Below are 19,135 nucleotides of genomic sequence, written 5' to 3'. Positions count from 1 at the left end.
ACACTGGAGCGAGCTCTGGGGCTGGAGCCCACACTGAAGCGAGCTGTGGGGCTGGAGCCCACATTGGAGCGAGCTCTGGGGCTAGGATGAGAGCGGAGAACAGTTTTTTTCTCCTCATCCTCCTCCTTTGGTTAAGGGAGAACGGCGCGGCCAGCGGGCTTGACGGCGGACTGGTTCTGGCTCGAGGCCGGACACTCTCCAGACACCGGAGGATCCCTTCCCTCCAGCTTAGTCCCGTGGTGTCTGGGAGGTCCACAGGGCAATGGTAGTTGGCACGTGCCAGAACAGAGAGTTGATGGTGGCGTCATCTAATTGCCGTCACCGCGGCGAGCCCGCAGAACTAGGAGCCTGCAGGGGGAAGGAAAACAAAAACACTTTCAAAAATGAAAGAAAAAACACGGGGAGAAGAAGCGCCGCTCACTTGTTGTTGGGTTCGGTATTCTGTCACACTTAGCCTTCTGTGCTGGAGACGAGGAGACGAAGGAGCATTATCATCAATGGTCTTTATTCTTAAACACAGGCAGGAACACACACGTAGGGAAAGGATTCAGGAACATTCAATACCGGACCAGGAACTAAACACAGGAAACGCTTTAAATACACAAGACATGACGAGGGGATGACAAGAAACACCTGGGAGCAATAACATAGTTGCACATGAGGGAAAACTGGGTCATGGAGAGCACGTGGGGGAGGAAATCACGGAACACAGGACTGACACACATATTTCTCATTTGAAAAGTTAAGTTCTCATTGTGACAACTTACCCCATATAAAATGACAGCATGTCCCGCTTCAGTTTATATTATATTATATTATATTATATTATATTATATTATATTATATTATATTATATTATATTATATTATTTGAATTAAAGTTGATATGTTTAAGCAGCTGTCTGTATTGTTTTTCTGTTTCCTTGTACTTCACTTTTAGAAAAGTCCTTTCAGTAATGGTCTGTTTCTCTCGGGAGTTCTGACAGACAGGATTGTAATTTTGTTCAGACTTTCTGCAGGGTCTCAGGGTGTGGCACATCTAGTTATGGCGGTGACATTTCTGTTAGGTGACTCAAGTGTGGAGCTCTTAGTGCTTTAAAAATGTGCCTCATATGAAAGTGTGATTGTGTCATGTGTGTGTGAAAATTTGAAAGTGCTATTGACGTTTCTCACAAGAGCGCTATTGAACATAGACCATAGAGGAACATGAAAGCCCACTCTAGACTTCTTTTCTTATTCATTTTGTTGTGTTTTTCTTTGGCGAGTTATTTTTTCCTGTCCTCGAGAGATAAAAATATCAGTTCAAAAAGTGGCAAAAGCCTCACATAATGTAAGTGGCCGTGTGCGCGTGTTTGTGCATATTACTTTTTCATTGTGTCCAGAGATGTATTGATTTGTGCACGTGTGCTGAAAGGAGTAATTATCACGTTGCCCTCTCGCTGATGAGACCCTCCAGAACTAAAATAATAGCATTCTCATGTGCTTTCATTAGTACTTACTTTACCTTGCATAGTTTTACAAATAAGCAAATTGATTTGTTACAGGTCACCCTGAGATTAGAAGGGAAATGAAAACACAAGTGGGTAGTCTTGTTTACCATTCTTACATGTGTTTTGTGTGTCTCTTTTGGTTGCAGAGCAATAACATTGGACAATCAGCTTGTAGTTTTGGGGACGGCAGCAGCAGACGCGGGCCGGTATTATGTACAGGCTGTTAACGAACGTAATGGGGAAAACAAAACCAGCCCTTCCATTTACCTGAGTGTAGCAAGTAAGTTTCTACAGCATTTAAAGCATATATATGTGTGTGTGTGTGTGTATGAATGTATATCATACATATTCTGATATGCTTTCCAATATGTGGTATCTATTGGAACTTAGATGTTACATACAAATAGCTCAAAAGTAGTTGAATAATGCTTTTAGAGATCACTTTATTACAGTAAAACTGATTAATAAGATGAACAAACTTTGTTAAATTGCTGAACAGATCTTTAGTGACTATTTGCAGTACATTCAACTAGTGATTAAAAGTCATTACACTCCACAATTCACATATTTGCTTGTATGTATATAAATATATATTCCAATTTTAATCAACTACTGATTGTTAAGCATTATATATTTGTTAATGACTTAACAATGAAAGTTATTTAATCTGCTAATGAGTAAAATGTTGCTTGGAATTAATGCGGATATGTTGTGGGTTAACTTATCATCTCTGTTGTATGAAACCGTTTGTGATATTAAGAATGTTATTTGTGAAATGTCACAGCTGATGTACTAAACAGGCCTATCAGGAACTTTATGATGGTAAATGTTATGCAATTACATGGATTTGTAGGTTGTCAATACCTGTATAAAGCATAATTATTAGATTAGATTTATTCTTCTGGGTTCATATGATGTGTGATTAAAATTGTGATGTGAAATGGTAATATTTTGTATGTTGTTCTCATTCAGATTTGCTCTCTGGGACAAAATATTGACTTTTTAAAAGTGAATGTGCTTTTAAATTAAACACATTGACCCTCCCTTTCACCTTTCACATTTTCAACCATCTCATTTCTCTGCACTGTCAATATGCTCCAGAAACACTAGCTTGTGTTGTGTGGCACACTTTGTATGTTGCTTTTTGAAGGACATTAATTTCATCTTTCCACTGGGAGTGAAGGAGAAAGCTGTTTTTGCTCCTAATTAAAGCCAGATTTTTTTTCATACCTTTCTGTTTATACAGCCAGCTACTTTCAAAAGTAGAATGACATAAAAAGTACCATGCAGAAGACCTTTATAAATCTCATTTCAAATTAATGTAAAACGTACAGAACAAAAGGCAAAGGAAAGTGTTCCATGTGAAAATCATCTCTTTAAGTCGTTAGTTTCTCCGCAGTGTTTTAGGGGACAGGAGGTTTATGACTGTCAGTCAAATCCACTATTTGGAGAAATTTCATTTTTTCTAAAGCGCACGCACAAATCTTCTCACTGTGTGCGTGAGCTCACGTCCTCTGGCTCTTAAATGTTTAAACTGGCAAAGCTTAAATGAGTTTAGTTTAAACCCAGATATCAGTGTGTGCTGTTCAGGTCTCACCTGTGCACGCGCGCTATCAGCACACGGGTGATGATGGAATAAATGACTGCTCATATTCCAGCATACAGCATTCACATTGAACAAGAGTGAATGGTTTGTCCACTTTTTTTTCATCGCTGTTGTTGTAATGTATTGGAAAGCCAGAATGTGCATCCATCAACAGAAACATACATTAGCGAACCATGTTTGTTTTACGTGTTATTTATAGCAAACCATACCACAGATGCGTTGTCAGATTTAAGTTGAACTGCGGCCCTTGCGCATGCTGAACTGTGTGTAGAGAACCGCACGGTTCGATTTTTTCCGCGAACCGTTCCACCCCTAAAATATATATATATATATACACTACCCGGTTAGTCTTGTTAAGCATAAGGGACTTATTTAAAAAATATTAAGAAATGAATGGTATTCTGTTTCAGAAACCTTGCACTAGTGCTGGGCATTATGGCAAAATAATTTGATCTAGATTTTTTTCAGAATGCTTGACCGATTCTCGATTTTTACGATTTTTAACTAGTCAGCTTGAAAATGTAACTACAACATGAACCAAGTAACTTTTTCTTTATTAACCCTCTAAAGAAATGTCTATTTTCAGTGCACCACAGATGAAGTTGTCAACATGATGTAAAGGTTAAACAAATCACTTGTTAACGTTAAATATATTTGCAAAAAAGATGCATGAACTACAACTACATCTTCTACAATCCTACTTATATGTTCAGAAATACATGGAAAATACTTTTTTAAAAAAAAAAATCTCAAAAGTCAAGGTAATTCAAATTCAAAATGACTGAAGGTATAACACCAGTAGAGTAGACTATTATAAACTAGGCTATAAATTTTCTGTAAAAACAATGAACAGCAGCTTTCAGCCTGTCACCATGATGCAAACATGAAATTTCAGATACAGTGGGAAAAAAAAAAAAAAAAAGTATTTAGTCAGCCACCAAGTGTGCAAGTTCTCCCACTTCAGAAATCTTGCTTGTTTGTAGGTGACCAAATACTTATTTTACCGAGGAATTTACCAATTAATTCTTTAAAAATCCTACAATGTGATTTTCTGGATTTTTTTTTCTCATTTTGTCTCTCATAGTTGAGGTATAGCTATGATGAAAATTACAGGCCTCTCTCATCTTTTTAAGTGGGAGAACTTGCACAATTGGTGGCTGACTAAATACTTTTTTGCCCCACTGTATACAGTAGTAGTTCTTTACAGGTTTTTATTCGATTGCTGCTTTTCCACTGATTTTTCTATGTAAACATGGATGTGTTTGACTGTTGCGCTCGTGTCTATTGCAGCGTCTCATTCACACAACGGCATTCAAAAACGCGGTGCTCAAGTTAAAAGAAGTTCAAAGTCCTGCATTTTTTCCTATTCCACTACCCGCGTCGCATCTTTGTCAACACAAAAGCGCATTCTGTCTAAACGGCACCTAGTGATATATTCTACTTATAGTCCTTCGCAAAGCGCGTCACACGGGAGCGGTTAATCACGTGCGCCGACATGTGGTTGGATCATTCTTTTCTCTTTACTATATTGTCAAAGTGATTAATTCTAACGTTTAGTAATATTTCTATTCTAAATCGTGATTCCTCGATTTATTAAAAATAAAATCGTGGCAAAACATTAAATTCGAATTAATCGATAAAATCGGAAACATCGCCCAGCCCTACCTTGCACTCTAATATCGGTGTTGTATTAGAGCATGAATATATCTAATCAGCTGAATATTAGCACATAGATACTGCTTTTGATATTAACGGACACAACATGCTCACATATCAGTAAATATCAACATTAATACTAATAGTTTGAGACATGTCCCAACAGTGTTCATATGAAACTCTACTGGATATGAGACAGGTGTTGTCATAAAGTCAGGATGTTAGAACACCGAAGCTTGAAGTTGAGCCTCTCATATAACTGACATCATAGTGTCAACGTGACAAAGCACAACCAAATTGATGTAACCATGGAAATGAAGGCTAGCTTGTCATTTTATTTGACTTTTTCAGCGGGTCATGCTGTCTTCTGTGAGTATAAGTATGTGGTTTCGTGTGTGACTCATCTCTTGGCATGTTGACTGTGGTGAAGTGAGGCTGAGCAGGAAGAGAGGGTAGGCATCCATCTGGACCAGAGGATGGAAACCAGACGACGACATCTGGAAAGAGAAAGACAGAGAGAGAAGGATCTCATTAATATTTGTATGTGTTCGTATGTAAATTGTGGATTTAGCACACACATATGTGACCCTGGACCACAAAACCTGAACCCTCATGTGTCCTCCTTTATTAAGGAGTTTGTGTATTTCAGCTGGCAGCTTTGAAAAAAAAAATAGTCCATGCTTCTTGTGTGTAACAAAAGTTTGAGTTCTTTTTGAAGATTCACTATCGTCACTATTCACTATTATAATAATATGTTGTGCTTAGGATAAATTTTAAGATTTTTTTCTAACTATAATAGTTAGAATAGTATGTAATGTATATAATAGTTTATAACAATGTTTTGTTTGAGTCTTAACTGAATCTGTGAAAATATTTAAATGTTATTGCAAGGATTACAGTCGAACAATGAAAAAATTTTAAGTTATAGTTGTCATTGCTTATTTTCATTTAAATTATATATTTTTCTTGTATTTCAATACGCTATTGGAGAAAAGACCATAAAATTACCGTATATTTTACAGTAAAAACTAAAAGTACAGTATACATACTGTAAATAAATTTACAGCAAGTTAAATGGTACTGTAAATATTAATACAGTATGTTTACTGTAACTTTCATTTACAGTAACTTACTGGCGAACTGCTGCCAGTAAGTTACTGTAATTTCTACAGGAAAACAGTATGTTTACTGTAACTTTCATTTCTACAGGAAATTTTTAACAGTGCAGTCATAAGGGTCATTTTTTCAAAATTGAGATTTATACATCTGAAATAAGCTGAAATCATCTGAATAAATAATCTTTCCATTGATGTATGGTTTGTTAGGATAGAACAATATTTAGCTGAGATACAACTATTTGAAAATCTGGAATCTGAGGGTGCAAAAAAATCTAAATATTGAGAAAATCGCCTTTAAAGTTGTTCGAATGAAGTTCTTAACAATGCATATTACTAATCAAAAATTAAGTTTTATTATATATACAATAGGAAATTGACAAAATATCTTCATGGAACATGATCTTTACTTAATATCCTAATGATTTTTGGCATAAAAGAAAAATCAATCATTTTTACCCATGTATTTTTGGCTATTGCTAAAAATATACCCCAGCGACTTAAGACTGGTTTTGTGGTCCACGGTTACATATTTAAAATAGTTTAATTATAAAACTATTAATAGTTTAAATAGACACTGAAGTCTACTATATCAGCATGCTGACCGTTCTATGAACTTCAGAGATGTTCAGACGTTTATAATTCCTTAAAAGTTTGTGGAATTCATGGAAATCAAGGGTTGATTTCAGTGCATTTATAGTAAATTGAATTAAATATGTTCAACACAGTTAACGGGTCTGCCTAATTTGATATTATAACATTTCATTCTGTTCTGTGTTGATTCTATATTTGATACATCTGTAGCTTTTGTTATAATTAAGTCATATAAAGAGTGCAAATTACTTTATATGTTATTACTCCCATCTGCATTTCATTTAAAAGTTTGCCATTTAAAATATTTCTCAAAGTTTCTCTATTGTTTACTGATAAATGAAATACTGAACGGCATTATTTGAGATTGTATTTCTGAGTACTTACTGTATATTGGTCACCAAAGGTGAGACTTGCAAATCTTCCAGCAATCCCAACAGTCTTCAGGGGATTTGAACATTTTCAGTCTCTTCTAAGTTGTAAAATGGTTTATATTTGAATGGGGAAACATCAAATTCTCCAAAACTGTCCACCAAGCTTTATGATTAAATTTCATATTTGAAATCACCAATGAAACCTGACAACAACTGTCTCATAAATATTGTTTCTTTTGCTCAAATAGCGTTACACATGCTTATTATTCAGGCTAGACCAGCCAATGCGCAGTCCTAAGCGTGCATCTCAGAATGCTGACTGTTTCTATAGCAACCAGGACTTCTAATGGCAGCTGCAGTGACGCGATGACTTTACCGATTAGCGATTGACTCTTTTACTCAGAAGGCGGGACTTTCTTCAATAGAGTGGCCAAATTGAGCGTTGCATTTTTCCCCGTTCAAAACTATACGAGTGACACATCTTGGGTATTCTATAGTCTTTGGTATAACTTATAGAAATCGGGACACAAATATATTACTATTGCACAGTAGAATGTACTTCTCAAAGTAGCAATAATAATAATATGTGACCCTGGACCACAAAACCAGTCTCAAGTCGCTGGGGTATATTTGTAGCAATAGCCAAAAATACATTGCATGGGTCAAAATTATCGCCAATATTATATTTCTTTTATGCCAAAAATCATTAGGATATTAAGTAAAGAGCATGTTCCATGAAGATATTTTGTAAATTTCCTACTGTAAATATATTAAAAGTTAATTTTTGATTAGTAATATGCATTGCTAAGAACTTAATTTGGACAACTTTAAAGGCGATTTTCTCAATATTTAGATTTTTTTGCACCCTCAGATTCCAGATTTTCAAATAGTTGTATCTCGGCCAAATATTGTCCTATCCTAACAAACCAGCTTTATTCAGCTTTCAGATGATGTATAAATCTCAATTTCGCAAGATTGACCCTTATGACAGGTTTTGTGGTCCAGGGTCACATATTAGTTCTAAAATGATCAAACCTTTATTTTTAATCTTTATAAGTATCACACAGTTTTTCCTGTCATGCTTTAATTTTACTCACAGTGTTTAATGAATTAAAATCATTTTTAACTCACTTTTAATTTTACCTCACGATGCAACACTTTGTTTGCCAAAAAAAATAAATAAATAAAAAGAATGATTAATTTTCGTTTAATTACAGATTTGTTTATGCCTTCATTTGATTACCACCGTTTTTGATAATACATTTGTATTAAATCATAATAAATCATAAAAGATTAAATTACAGAATTTCTGAAAAAATCAAACATTTCATAGGGCCTTATTATTGAAAAACATTCAACTAATTATTAAAGTTTTATGAATTCAATTTATTAGACATGCTTTTTTATTACTAAACCAATAAGACGGAATCTAAAAATACAAAGATAATTTTCTAGAAGAGGACAATGCTAAGTCAGCAAACCAGACAAGTCATAAATCTGGTTCATACAGCATGTTATTCGGACCAAGAACTGCTCAAAGGTATAGAGGAAGTGCCTAACTGTAGTTTTTGTTTTCAGCAGCAGGTTGAGCTGGCTTTGGGTGGTCTGTGGGAGGCTATGTAACTAATATGAGATTCGTGTCAAATCTGTCAATGATGCGTGAACCCACTTAAACAAACACTTAGAAGTATTTTGACAGTCTGTGTCTTTTTCTTGTCTCTTGTTCTTTCTGTTTACATTGTTTGTTTGTGCTTGCATGCCAGATGTTGATTATGCATGGTTTAAAACTAAATTCATCAGACACTTGTCCCTGGTGTCATGTGCATTTTTAATTGTCTCACAGAATCTCTGTTCCTGCCTCTCTGTATCTCTAGAGATACCACTAGTACCTTTCTGTCTCTCCTTCTCTTAGTCCCGGGCCTTCTTCCTCTCTCTGAATGTAACCACAACATGGCCACATACACAATGCAGTGTTTTAAGACTGACAGTCATATTTAAATGTGAGAGTTATTGCTTTGTGCATGTACACACTATAATCAGTATTTGTGTTGTTTTTCTGTTTCTGTATTCATTATCTAAAGGAATTTTACTTCAGTCAGTAAAATGTTTCAATGTTTTGAAAGTCTCTTATGCTCACAAAGGCTGCATTTAGTTGATCACAAATGGAATAAAAACTGTAATATTGTTAAATATTATTACAGCTTAAAATAATTTTAAAATGTAATTTATTACCATGATGGCAAAGCAGAATTTTCAGCAGCTTTTACTCTAGCCTTCAGTGTCACATGATCCAGAAATCATTCTAATATGCTGATTTGTTGCACAAGAAACATTTATTTTTTATATCGACGTTGAAAACAGTTGTGTTGCATCATTTTTGTCGCAACAGTAATACATTTTTTTCAGGATTTTTTTAATGAATAAAAAGCTCAAAAGAGCAGAATTTATTTGAAAGGAACTTCTTGTTAAACATTATATAGACATCACTTTTCATTTATTTCTAAAATCTATTCTCTTTTTTTTTATCTTAATTTACATCATAACATCAAATTTTTTTTTTTACATTTTCAAACTTCCAGAATCAGGTTTAAAAGAAAATCTGTATGTAATACATTTTTACATATGTATATAAAAATTGCATCCTTTATACATTATTGTGCTTTTGCAATGTTTTTTTAAACATTTTAATCTGTTGTATGTTTTAATAGATTTAGCCAGTTCTAATAGATTATATTACTTTCATATTCATACTTTTATGAGTGTGCATTAAATATGCATACTCATATGCATTAAATGAGCGTGTATTAAATACACAATTAGCGGCAATTTTACCAAGCATATAATGGATTATAATGCGCACAATGAATATTTCTTTATACAGGCCACATTGAAAGTGGTGCCAAACATATAGTTGGTTCCCTTCAAGTATTTTGTTAGCTATTTCAGTGTATTGCATCTTTATGTCTGACTACCTTTGAGTGTTTGTCAGGATATTCTCAATAAAAGGAGTTGACTTTGCTGTTGCTTTAGAAGGTGAAGTTTAAAAGACATTCATTCTGTTGTTTCTCTTCAGGAGATCTACTGTATGTCAGTATCTATCACAGTCACTTTTAAACAACCTCCCTCCTCAAAAAAAAAAAAGAAATCACCACTGAAAAGTTTTCACCCAGTTTGTCTGTTCATTACATTTCAGATTGATTTGCAGCTTTCAAAATCTTGTTTTGAATTCTTTTCTGGGATAAGAGGATGTAAATACTGACTTTAGTCGATCTGATTCTGATGTATGCTTAGTAGTGAAATTAGAATATGCCTGCAAATTGGCATGAAATTAATAATAATTATAATCAGCAATATCCAAATGATTTAAATTTTATGGACAAAAACAGTTTGGAATGATGTGAGGGTGAGTACATTGTTATTTTTGGGTGAACTGTCCCTTTATGGAGAGCATTTATTGATAGAATTATCAAACATTAGCAAAATCTGAACAAAACTTAGACATTACTACTCAGTTTGGCTAGATTCCTATTTAAATGACTCAGTTTCGACTGCGAAAAATTGCAGAACAACACCTTTACACTTTAATTATTGTATATTTTTGCAGCAGCTATACATTTTTGCTTGGATACTTGATATATCTGTACTGAGTTATGAGTATTTCTTCATCCCTAGTTCACTCAGGATGTCCAGTCGTGGGTTACACAATTAGCAGTTGGACATATTCTTGTTTCACACCAGTGAGCTGTTAATTATTTTGTATATTTGACAGGCTATAATAGGCCCATCCTACAAGCACCTTGAGAATTGATGCTAGCGCGTGTGTTCATTTATGTGTCATCTTCCCGCTTTTCTCCTCCTCGTCTACATGTGTTGTCATGTAATAAAGTCCATCCTGGAAAGACATTTACTCAACCTTGTTTTAACATGAAGGTTTTTTCCCGTCATTTTCAATTACAGGGTCAAGGCTGTGTTGATTCAGTGTGTGTGTGTCCGTCCGTCTGTTTGTGTGTGACCTCTGCGGGGTCTTGTCTTTGCCAGTTAGAACACGCAGGCCAAAATTTTATCTCGCAATGGCAGCCGACTCGCACAACATGAGCCAAAGTCTCCTTCAAGAGAACTAACCAAATCATTAGTGATAAAGAAAGAAAGAGAGGGGGGAGGGAGAGAGAGAGAGAGAGACTCATTAATGTCTGAGTAGTTTACTGAAAGCTCTTCCTCCCTCTGTATTGTCCACTAAAGATGTTTGGGTCTTTTTCTCTGTTCATATTGGTTGTAAGTGTGTGTTTTTGGGCCTGAGTGATACAGTTGTTGTAATTTCCACTGTAGACATGCCAGCTCTGCTATAAACCTACTTAGCTGCTCTGCTGCGTACTGTCTACATAGGCAGCTGCCTTCTAAGGGAACCGAAATGGAACCTGATAAGTGACTGATTTAGGATGCTATATAAAGACAGCTCTGCACGCCTCACACATACTGTAGCTCCCAACTCAAAACTGATTCCAGTTCAGTTTGATGTTAGCATATTAAGGTCAGTGCTAAAAACTTATTAAGCAATGCTTTAATAATGCTTTAATAAGCATAAATCCATAGGTACATACATAACACACACATATGTTTGGTATAATCTAAATTTATTGAATTGAAGTATTTTAATTTTGGTATTTTCAGTTTTCATTTTAGTTTAGGTTTTTGTAATTGTGTTATGTGATTTTGACATTTTATTAGTTTTTGTTTTCATACATTTCCATTTAGCTATAATTTATAAAATTATTTAAATAATTATAATTTCAGTTATAGTTTTAGTAATTTTAGTACTTCAAATATTTTATTTCAGTTAATCACCAATACAACATTTCTAATCTTCATCTAATCTTTTATTTTATTTCTGCTTTGATTTGTTTTAGTTTTAGTTAACAATAACAACACTGCTCAACACTGCTTTTGGAACATTTTTATGTTTCCCAAGCATGTTTTTAATTTTTAAAACATTTTTAAACTACATTTACAAATTATTTACCCTATTACTCATTGTACAATGTAATATTTCTTAATACAATTTATTAATATCATTAAAATTTGCTGTTCACTTTTGTAGCATTTTATTTTTTATGATTTACTTATGTTTCTTGCACTAAAACTGTCTGTGATTGTATTTTATGGATTTTATTTGTAAATTACTTCTCTCATGATTGGCTTTCTGGTGAAGTTCAGTATTGTTTAGTACATAATACACTTTTTTCCAAAGAAGGAAGGGTTTTAAAGACCGCATGGAATAAAAAAAGTGTGTCTTTTGTGTCTTTCACAAGACTTTTGTGGCTTTTAGTCCATGCCTTTTAGCTTTGATGCCATCTGTATGCTAGCATAGCCTACGCCTAGAAATTGACAAAATTAACTTTGAACTAGGGGTGCTCCGATCAAGATTTTTGAGGCCGATCTCCGATCACAGAAAGCAGTATCTGCCGATACCGATCTTTTTAAAGCCTTCTTTTTATCATTTATAACTATATATATAGTGATGACTTCATTTTAATTTTTTGGGTGAACTATTCCTTTAATAAGCAATTGGCGTGAAATGTGTGATTGAGTGAGTTAAGAAGTAAATGAGTAAGAGATTTCACTGGGTAAATAAGAAAACAAAATGTGTAAGTGAATGAACAAGTAAATGAATGAATGAATAAAGTGAACGATTAAATGAGTCCCCAAATGAGCATGACACTTAATTTGCCTGCTATTGTTTATAACTTTAAAAGCTCTCAACTGTTGTTTACTCACTTGGTATGACTCTGAGTAACAGACCTCATGACCCAATCACCCGAGTTTAACCATACAACTTTAAACAGCTCGGAGATACTGAGTTATCTTCAGATCTCACTCTAACCTTCGCAGATATACAGCTGTAATGAGTTTGACTGGAGGACAGTTTGAACACGTGGAGTTGCTGAAGGTAGATCTGTGGTATCATATTAAGAGCCCTCAGAGACTCACCTCTTTAATTTGGTCTGCTGTGGCTGGATGAGTTTGACACTTTTAATTAATTAATGCTGTTACACATCACTTAACATGCACGTTAAGAGGTCAGATATGGAAGCACTGCTCATACTGTATAAGTTTCATATCAGCTGTTATATGTTCATATATTTATGCATTAGTAACCTGAGGTAAAATCCCATTTTATCAGTGATGAAACTCTGAACTCTTGTGACCCAGATGCAGGGTTAAATCATATTTTGGGACTAAGACGAAGACCATTAAACATGACCAGACATGCTGCGACTAAAATAACTATAGCCAATAGATACTGCATACTGTTCTTTCATCAAACTGTTCTCTACAGACAACTAACCGGATCGCACACTCACGGGACTTGAAATCATGTCCATGCCAATCCAGAACCATGTTGTGATTTCAGACTTGTTTGCTATTTAGTTCTTTTTTTTGTGGATTGTGAAGTATTTACCTTGAAAAGACTTACTCTGTGTCCTAACCAGATGTGTCAAGTAATTATTCAGTCCTCACTGAAAGCAAACATGTTGCATGAAGTGACAAAATCACAGCCTATCAGAGCAGGAGATTTTTCTATTGGCAGGGCAACCCAACATAACATGCCAAGCAAATGACAAAATATTTTATTTCATGACAGTTGCACAAAAATCTGATTATTGTGTTGCACATTTTGTTAAAACAATCTTATAAAAACTTTAAATTTTTAATAAAGTCTTCAGACTTGTTATTATACTATTCTAGTTTATTTTATTATATATTTTTTTAAGTTTTAGTGGTTTTGTTATGTACATTTATTTCAAATTTGGTTTCAACTTCAATGAAAATTAGACATTTTGGCTTAGGAACCAACTGAAATAAATAAGTGTTTTTTAATCAGATATTTATATTTTACATTATTTCAGCTTTATTTCAATTACTTTATTTACAATTACACTAACCAGCTGTGACTGTCAACAGAATCATGAAACAAGACATTTTGTAGTTTCCGGTTGTGTTGTTTTTATAAAAAAAATTTATGAACGGTTTTACAAACAATGTGAATTTTCAGAAACTACAAATAAAATTAAAAGACATACTTTTTAGACACATGAAAATCAGAAAACCACAGTCCATGAGAACTATTTTTATGATGAATAAAGGCAAGTCAACGACAAAATGTCTCATTTTGTGCAAATGCTCAGTTGGCATTTGCAGCTGGTTAGGACACAGGTAATTACTGAAATTTTGGCCTCATTCATGAAACACAAACAGAACAGATTTCAGTCATTTGCAAAAATGTAAAACTTTGTTCTGATTTTGTGTTTCTACGAAAAATGCAATAGTTTCACGAGCTATCTGAATGAGGCTCATTGTACAAAATGGTTTCAAAACCCAAAACTAAACTAGAAAGACATCCTTTTTTATACTAGGCTCTCAAGCTGAAACTAAACCGAAAGGACCGAAACTTCTAGGTGAAGATGTTTCAAGTTTTTCTGATCGAGCAATTTGCCATTCACTGACAGTGTTCAAAGGTGATCTGTGAAGTTCTTTTGGATCGTACTTCTTAATTAACTGCCGTTCCTCCTGCATTCTTGGCATGATCAAAAGATCTCTGCCGGCAGAACAGGAAGATATGTTCGATTAAAATGAGCCCTGAAAGTATATTAATAGCTAAGTCTGTTAGCACTCTCAAGGGAAATGCTGAGATCCAGCTCTTATGAATTCATCCAGACACCAGGAAGACTACAAAAATAAGTCTCTGGCTCTTAGACTTCTTTTCCTCAGCCTTACCTGCTATGGCCTGGAACAATAAACTGGATTGACTCTAAGTGTGTGAATTACCTGACAAAAGCAAGAGGCAGCTCTGCTATTTTGTCTGTTGAGGGTAAGTGGAAAAATTGCCAGGAATTACATCTAGGGAGTGGACATCCCTGTCTTACTTGCTAGGCCTCTTTTTACCCTGCTTTCTTGTTCATTAAGGTGATTGACACTGGAACTGGAGAGGGTCAATAGGTGCTGGTGTGCAAAGGAGAAAGGGAAAGAGATCTCTTTGCAATTTTTGTTTTGTCCCGTTTTCTCTCTCTTTATCTCTGTCTTTCATGCTTCTTTCACAGCACAATCGCAGCATCGTTCTCTTTCTCAATACTTCAGTCAATCGAACAGAAAGCTGTACATCATGACTACTATTAAAATTAGATTTTTTGATAGCTTTGTTTTCAAAGAATGCTCCAGACGAAGTTGTGAGGAATGTATTAGTGCAATCCCACCAGATGCTTACTTTTTTGGTGTAGCCTAGTGATAAAAGATCTGGGTTTGTAACTGAAATAACTAGCGTTCAAAAATTTGGGGTCGGTAAGATTTTTAAATGTTTTTGAAAATCTCTTACGCTCACCAAAGCTGCATTTATATGATCAAAAATACAGTAAAAAGTAGAAAATATTGTGAAATAATTCAAATTCAAAACAACAGTTTTCTATTTCAATATATTATAAAATGTTACTTTTTCTAGTGACGGCAAAGCTGAAATTTGTAATTTAAGTTTTTCGAAGAAAAAAAAAATATTTTGAATGGTAGTGTAGGTTAATATTTGGAGGTGGTACATTAACATCATTAGCAATAAAGAAATAGTTCATATTTGAAAAAAAAGAAGAAAAAAATGAAAGAATTTCAGTTCAGTTCCATAAGGGACTTATTTCAACCCAACCTACCCCTGAGAGAAAATATAGTCAGTCCAAATTGTTACAGTATGTGTGATCGAAATCAGAAACAATAACTGAATCTGAATCAGAACTAGCTGTTAAAGGGATAGTTCACCCCCAAAAAATGTATATTCTTTCCTCATTTACTCACCCTCGTTTACTCACCCAGTATGACTTTGTATGTTCTGCTGAACACAAAACTTATATATAATAATATATATCTTATTTATATATTATATATCATCTATATAGATATTTTGAAGAACGTTGAGGTCAAAACAACATTAAACTTTAATTGTATGGACAAAAACAGTAAAACACATGTTAATGTGTTCCAAGTAGAAAGTCTGGTTTGGAATGACATGAGGGTAAGAATTTTTCGAAATGTTTAGATGTACTATCCTTATAAGTGCAATCTAAATCAGAAACAACCACTACGATTGGACATTGATGTTTTAACCCTGAAATTCAGGATGACAAGGTAAACATGTTTACCCTTGCTGCTCCATATTAATTTAGATATTCATGAAGTGATGTTCAAGTTCTTTGAGTCCAATGAATGAAAGAGGGAGGAATAGAAAGAGACATTGAAAGAGAAAGAGAGAGACTGCTGGGGTTCATCTGTTTATTTCGTGGTGTTTATCATCTCCTGTTCAATTACAGATCCAGAGATTAAGAGTGACGGATGATCAGAATAACACACGCCTCCAATCCAAATATTACAAGTAGTTATATGCATATGTGTGGCTTCTGCTCATACATGAACCTTGGCTTGTGTTTGAATGATCCATTCCTCTCTCTCTCTTGCATGTATCTGATGCTGCTGGGGTTCCTCTGTCAGTTCCTAATGATGTAGATCTTTCACGACTTGTCTCTCATTCTCACTTCCTCCCTCACTCTCATCCTGTTCTTTTCCTTTCATCCGCTGCTTCTCGTGTCCTTTCTTTTCTACCAGCTCTCCTCTGCTCTTCATTTGCCCTGGCACATCGTCTTCCTCCCTGAAACTTCATCACTCACTTTGTGCTTTGCCCTTGTTCGTGTTTGTAAAGTTTTCAGGAGAAAATGGGTGGGAGAAAAAGCGAGAGGAATATCACAAATGAGGTTTCTTTAATATCTCATTTGTCCCTCCTGTGCATTAATGAGAGCAAACTTTTGCTTAAAGTCGAGTTAAATTTTTCACACTATTTTGTTGCCCGAGACAAAATGTGCAGGTTTTGTCATTTCGGCAAAATCTGTTGTCTTGGATCGCATAATTAGCTGGTAAATTGCCTTTGCGATGAATCTTAGCTGGCAGTGTCACAGATTTTGGTTCACATTCCTCCTGCGACATCCGTCTAATGAATAACCAGTTGGAGCACAGAAATTGATAGTGTGTGTGTAATCACAAACACAATGTGCCCATTTTGTATGCACAGAATACCTGAATGATTTGACAAAAATGTGCAGTGTAAAACAGCAAACTGCTGGGAATATTGTATCCTATAATTTAGAAAACCAATTTCCAGTGTAAAAAGTGAATCAGAGGTGATTTATAACACCTTTTTCATGACCAAACAGCTGCTTCAGAAACATTTCTTTAAAAATATATACATGATCAGAATGATTTTCAGAACGGTTGTCAGTGTAAAGGAATGCCTCAGATGTGCTAAAAGAATCATTAAGGTACCAGAATCGTTAATTGCAATTAGAATCAAAACCGGAATCATTAAATTCCCTTCCTAATTACTGTCCTTGAGCAAGAGACAAGAGGACAAGAGTAGAAAAATCACATTGTTTCGAGGATGTGTGCTAACACTATGCCAGAGCTCACTGTTAAAATATTTTTATACAAAACTAGATTAAGAATTCATGTAATGAAGTCATGTGACAACAATGTAGCACAGTCTGTTTAGTTTGGAATGTTTATCATTTCATAATGTGTACTGTTTCACTTGCTATTTCTTCAGTTTTGGCAGTGTCAGGCATTTCGGGTCACATTCTGGCAGTGTGACTGCTCATATTACGACACCATTCTAATGTAAAACCAATTAAAGCACAGCAGTTGCTGAGGTTGTCATGTGAGACAGCGAGCAACAGGCACAGTGAGAGGAAGAGACGTTCACTTAAATGTTAATACTAGCTTGCGGTATGACAGGTTGATGGGCTGATGATATAGTTGCCTTCAGAGCAATGGTTCTCTCTCATGTTATACTGTATATATGTACACACTACCTGCTGTCAGCATTTGTTTTTATTAATAGTTTTAATCAGAAAGAATGCATTCAATTGATCAAAAGGGATGGTAAAGACTATATTGTTACAAAAGAAAAACTATTTCAAATAAATGCTGTTCTTTTAAACTTTCGATTAATTAAAGAATCCTGGGGGAAATGCATCATGGTTTCCACAGAAATATTAAGCAGCACAACTGTTTTCAACATTGACAATAAATATAATGTTTCATGAGCACCACAGCATATTAGAATGATTTCTGAAGGATCATGCGAGACTGAATACTGGAGTAATGGCTGCTGAAAACTCAGCTTTGCATCACACAAATAAATTACACTTTAAAACTAAATGAGTAAAGTTCACGTGCGAACTTCTAAATTGGCTTAATAAAAAGCCTTGACTCAAAGTTTGAAGCAGTTGTAAAAGCTTGAAGTTTGAAAGTTTAGTTAGATGGTGATGTTGCATGATTTAGCACATTGCTAACATGATTTAACATGTTGCTAAGTTTGATTAGCATGTTTTAGCATGACATTAGCATGTTGTTAACAAGTTTCTAACATGATTAGCATGTTGCTAGTATGTTTCCGCATTATTAACATGCTGATAGCATGTTGCTAACATGTTTCTGTCATGATTAGCATTTGCTAGCATGATTCTAACATGTTTGTAACATGATTAGCATGTTGCTAGCATGTTTTTAGCATGGTAAGCATGTTTCTAATATATTAGCATGCTGCTAGCATGATTAGCATGTGGTTAGCAGGATTAGCACATTGTCAACATGTTTTAGTATGTTGCTAGCATAATTTAGCATGTTATCCTAGGACAGTCATTAAAGGGGTCATATGATGCGATTTTAAGTTTTCCTTTCTCTTTGGAGTGTTACAAGCTGATTGTGCATAGATAAGATCCCTGAAGTTGCAAAGACTAAAGTCTCAAAACCAAAGAGATATTCTTTATCAAAGTTAAGACTCTGCCACGTCCCCCTAAAACGGCTCGTTCTAACACGCCCCCACATATCTACCTCACTATGTGGAAATATTTGCATAATGCCGCCCAAATGTGCACGCAAAGAAAGAAGGCGTGGTTTCAGTAACCGCAGTTAGGGTTGAAGCAGCCATGTCAGGGAGAAGCTGTGTGTTTCTAGGCGAAAGCAAAAGCACTTTATTTGGCCTTCCAGAAGTAGATGCATTTAGAAATATTTAAGATCACTTACAACAGAACAGCAATGCATTTTATGGACGACCGTTTCTTGAACCTAGGTGAGGAGGTAATTCTGACTTTGCTATGACAATCCGGCGCTTCTGAATCAGCTACTGTTTCGTTATTAGTTTAAGTATTTGCTATTGACTGTTCAAATGCGGAGTTTTGCGCATCGTGTGTGTGTGTGTGCGCGAGCGAGCGAGAGAGAG

At 34.9% G+C, this 19,135-nt stretch overlaps 1 protein-coding gene across 1 annotated transcript in view; it reads left to right on the top strand.

Moving 5' to 3' along the window:
* Positions 1–19,135, top strand: part of sdk1b (sidekick cell adhesion molecule 1b) — a 129,699-nt gene that overhangs the window by 18,317 nt on the left and 92,247 nt on the right. The window contains exon 4 of the mRNA XM_016274350.1: positions 1,636–1,769. Within this exon, the coding sequence (XP_016129836.1) occupies positions 1,636–1,769 (134 nt within the window). The remainder of the gene's footprint in view (positions 1–1,635; positions 1,770–19,135) is intronic.

This window comes from Sinocyclocheilus grahami, unplaced genomic scaffold (genome assembly GCF_001515645.1).
Source record: "Sinocyclocheilus grahami isolate Dianchi unplaced genomic scaffold, SAMN03320097.WGS_v1.1 scaffold86.1, whole genome shotgun sequence".
Classification (NCBI taxonomy): Eukaryota; Metazoa; Chordata; class Actinopteri; order Cypriniformes; family Cyprinidae; genus Sinocyclocheilus; species Sinocyclocheilus grahami.
The sequence above is the reverse complement of the archived record's forward strand: the minus strand, read 5'-3'. Positions and strand labels throughout refer to the sequence as shown.